Source organism: Cryptotermes secundus, unplaced genomic scaffold (assembly GCF_002891405.2).
Source record: "Cryptotermes secundus unplaced genomic scaffold, Csec_1.0 scaffold109, whole genome shotgun sequence".
Classification (NCBI taxonomy): Eukaryota; Metazoa; Arthropoda; class Insecta; order Blattodea; family Kalotermitidae; genus Cryptotermes; species Cryptotermes secundus.
The window spans coordinates 21,470-24,674 of NW_019737086.1; the positions used below are offsets into that span (position 1 = coordinate 21,470).

The 3,205-nt window shown below is 42.2% G+C and overlaps 1 protein-coding gene across 1 annotated transcript in view; it reads right to left on the minus strand.

The window, feature by feature from the left end:
- LOC111870013 (protein yellow) overlaps positions 1–3,205 on the minus strand; it is a 34,960-nt gene that overhangs the window by 6,249 nt on the left and 25,506 nt on the right. Inside the window, exon 4 of the mRNA XM_023861935.1 lies at positions 1,901–2,626. Coding sequence (XP_023717703.1) covers positions 1,901–2,626 — 726 coding nt within the window. The remainder of the gene's footprint in view (positions 1–1,900; positions 2,627–3,205) is intronic.

The window sequence follows — 3,205 nt, forward strand, 5'->3', positions numbered from 1 at the left end:
ATAATAATAATAATAATAATAATAATAATAATGTATCTATGTCATAACTACGCCTATTTGACTCTATCACGAGCCAATTTGAATAGAGTAGAATTTTGTTGAAGTTAGAAGGAAATTGTATGACATTCCTGCGGCAAGGTTAACAGTGCAACAACACCAACATCAGGCACGTGGCTGCACGGTAAACTGAGTGCGCAGTGAATTGCAGTTTTCATTTCATATCCGCAACGAATCATAAATCATTACAGCGAGCGCCACAAAAAGAAAAAAAATTATTTGGCTTGGAAACAATATTAAAACAAAAAATTGTTTTTAAGTATTTCTGAACCAATAATAATCTAGAATATGCTCTAATATTTCGTGGCATATCAAATCATGTGTTACTGTAAAATTGTATGTATAAGCATGGATGCACCAACTGTGTTAGTATTACTTTTCGTATTTCATTAATGTTTTTGTTTTAAGCATATATTTTTGTATTACACTACATTAAATTATTTACCGAATTTAAGAACTGAGTTTCTTCTGAATAATACGTGAAACTTCAGCTTGTTCCTCAAAGGAAACCCATTATTTGTCTGCTACGAGAACAGACAATTTAATGCTGGTTAGAGGGGGACAGTGTTCATTGTGCGAATTATACAAAACAAACAAATTCCGTGGTTTCAGTCCGGAAGCGAACTATACCGACCGAGCGACCGCCGCTTGTCGGCGAAGTTAGTGCCAACTTTAGCGGTTAGAGGGTGTCGCGTGGTCAGCGCAACGAATCCCCATGGCCGTTAATTTTTGTTTTCTAGACCGGGACCGCTATTTCCTTGACAGAGCTCCTCAATTATCCTCAAGAGGCTGAGTGGACCCTCTTCCAGACCCATTACTACTCAGAAAATCTGGTAAGGCCGGGAATCGAACCCGGACCTCTGGATCTGTAGCCAAGAACTCTGGCCACTAGACCACAGGTCTCCTAGGTCCGGAGATAGGTGCTAGCTCTGTCTATTGGACCCAAATGAGTAGGTTTTACCCGAAGACAGGGACAGAATCCAGTCCCCGAAACGTTGTGTTTTAAAAAGAAACAGGACGTTTTTTTAAGAATAGAGAAGATGATGGATAATGTCCAACAACATATTAGTTGTAGTAACTACAAAGCAGTTCTTAATAAGAGTTGAAACAAATTAACCAAAACAGTCGATATGACGAAGGAAAGTTGAACAATATCTCACAGCTGTTGTCACAATTTGTGAAATACTGTTTATGTGAAAGAGCATTTGAATTCAACGTGTCTCAATACCTCCAGACTGGCATCGCGGTTAAGAACTTACTTACTTACTTACTCATGGAGCTCAGCCCTTCTTGAGGAGCCGCCAATTCTGCAGCTACTCAAGAATTTCCCAGCATTTTATGGAACCCGAAAGTTCATTACCGTGTTCACAAGAGCCCTCCACTGGTCCCTATCCTGAGCCAGATCAATTCAATCCATACCACCCAATTCTATCTCTCTAAGATCCATTTTAATATTGTCCACCCACCTACGCCTTGGTCTTCCCAGTGGTTTCCTTCCTTTTGGCTTTCCCACCAATATCCTGTATGCATTCTTCGTCTCCCCCATTCGTGCTACATGCCCTTTTTACCTCATCCTCTTTTACTTGATCGTTCTAATTATACCTGGAGAAGAGTACAAGTTATGATGCTGTGTAAGATTTGAGGCTTTCACGGCGGTGATTATGAAGAAAGCCGTCTTCTGGGATTAACACCACATATACACGGTGCCAAATCCCAGAAGACTGCTTTCTTCAAGTTATGATGCTCTTCGCGGTTAAGAAACACTGAATTATACGAAATGACGTCAAAACGGGTAATACAGATATCCCATATGTATACAGAGGTAAAGAAAAGAAATTCATACCTTCAGACCACTGGCAAATTGAAATGTCACGTCATCTCGGTCGAGCTCCACAATGTTGTTTTCATTGTAGGGCAATCTTGGGTTCCAGCAGTTGAGTGAATTCTTGGTGAGAACGCTGAAGAATAGAGCAGCGCCCTCACCATCCATCGTAGAAGCAGCTGACTGTCCTGGCCGAGTGCCTTGAGAAACGTAGAACTTATCAGCAACAGCATTGTTGTTATTTTCGAAGTTAGATTCGTTGCGCAGAAGTGCTGCAGATACCCAAGACTCTCGGACACCCGCCAGGCTGTGGAAGTACAGTGTCTTGTCCTTCTTGCCGTTCTGAGCTGGAGACAACGCTAGACCAAGTACGCCGTCCATCAGGTCAAACTGTTCGTTGTTAATATTGAAGTGTCCATTCAGAGGGTCAGGGTAAAAGTAATTACTGGTTACTCGCCATGATTTCTCTCGATGCGCGTCAACAACAATTAGGCCGAAGCCAGTGACGTCAGCTATGTAGGCGAAAGCTTCCTGGCAACGGCCTTTTACATCGAGGATGTCGGCAGCGACTGTGGTCAGGATGGAATGTTCCCGAAGGACGCTGTCAGGTATTCGATAGCGCAGTAGGAGCCTATTGTTCTTCAGGTTGAATACAAGAAGTTGCGGCTGGCAGATTCTTTTGACGTCACTGGACAAGATATTGACTGTACCGGAATCTATCACCCATAACCGGCCACATGGGTCAATCTGTAACAAAAATAAAACAAAATATGCTGCGTTGTATCAATCGATTGGTCTCCATGCTATGAAAATCTTTCAGAAAATAACATTTTATTAAATATCTCTGCCGATCGCGTTGGCCGCTTGGTATAAAGTATGAAATGTCTTCGCCCGCCCAAACACTGGGATCTTCGAAACATGGATGTACCAGGGTCGTACTGAAAGTCATGAGCAACAATTTTTTGTAAAGTAACATGCTTTATTATTGACAAACCAAATACACCACCTCAATCAACAGACCTTTCTTTATTTTTCCACATAATCGCCACTTCTTTGTACACATTTCTCCCAGCGTTCTGGGAGTTTAAAATTCCCCTTCTGTAAAATTCCGTTCCAGCTATCCGAAGACACTAACGCACAGCTTTCTGAATTGCCTCCCTTGTTTCAAAACATTGTTCATGCAGCTGATCCTTCAAAAATCCGAAAAGATGGTAGTCGGAGGGTGCCAGATCAGGGCTATAGGAGGGGTATGGAAGAACTTCCCACCCCATCTTTGCAATTGCTTCCAATGTGACCTTTGTGGTCTTCGGTCAATAACCGCGGGAC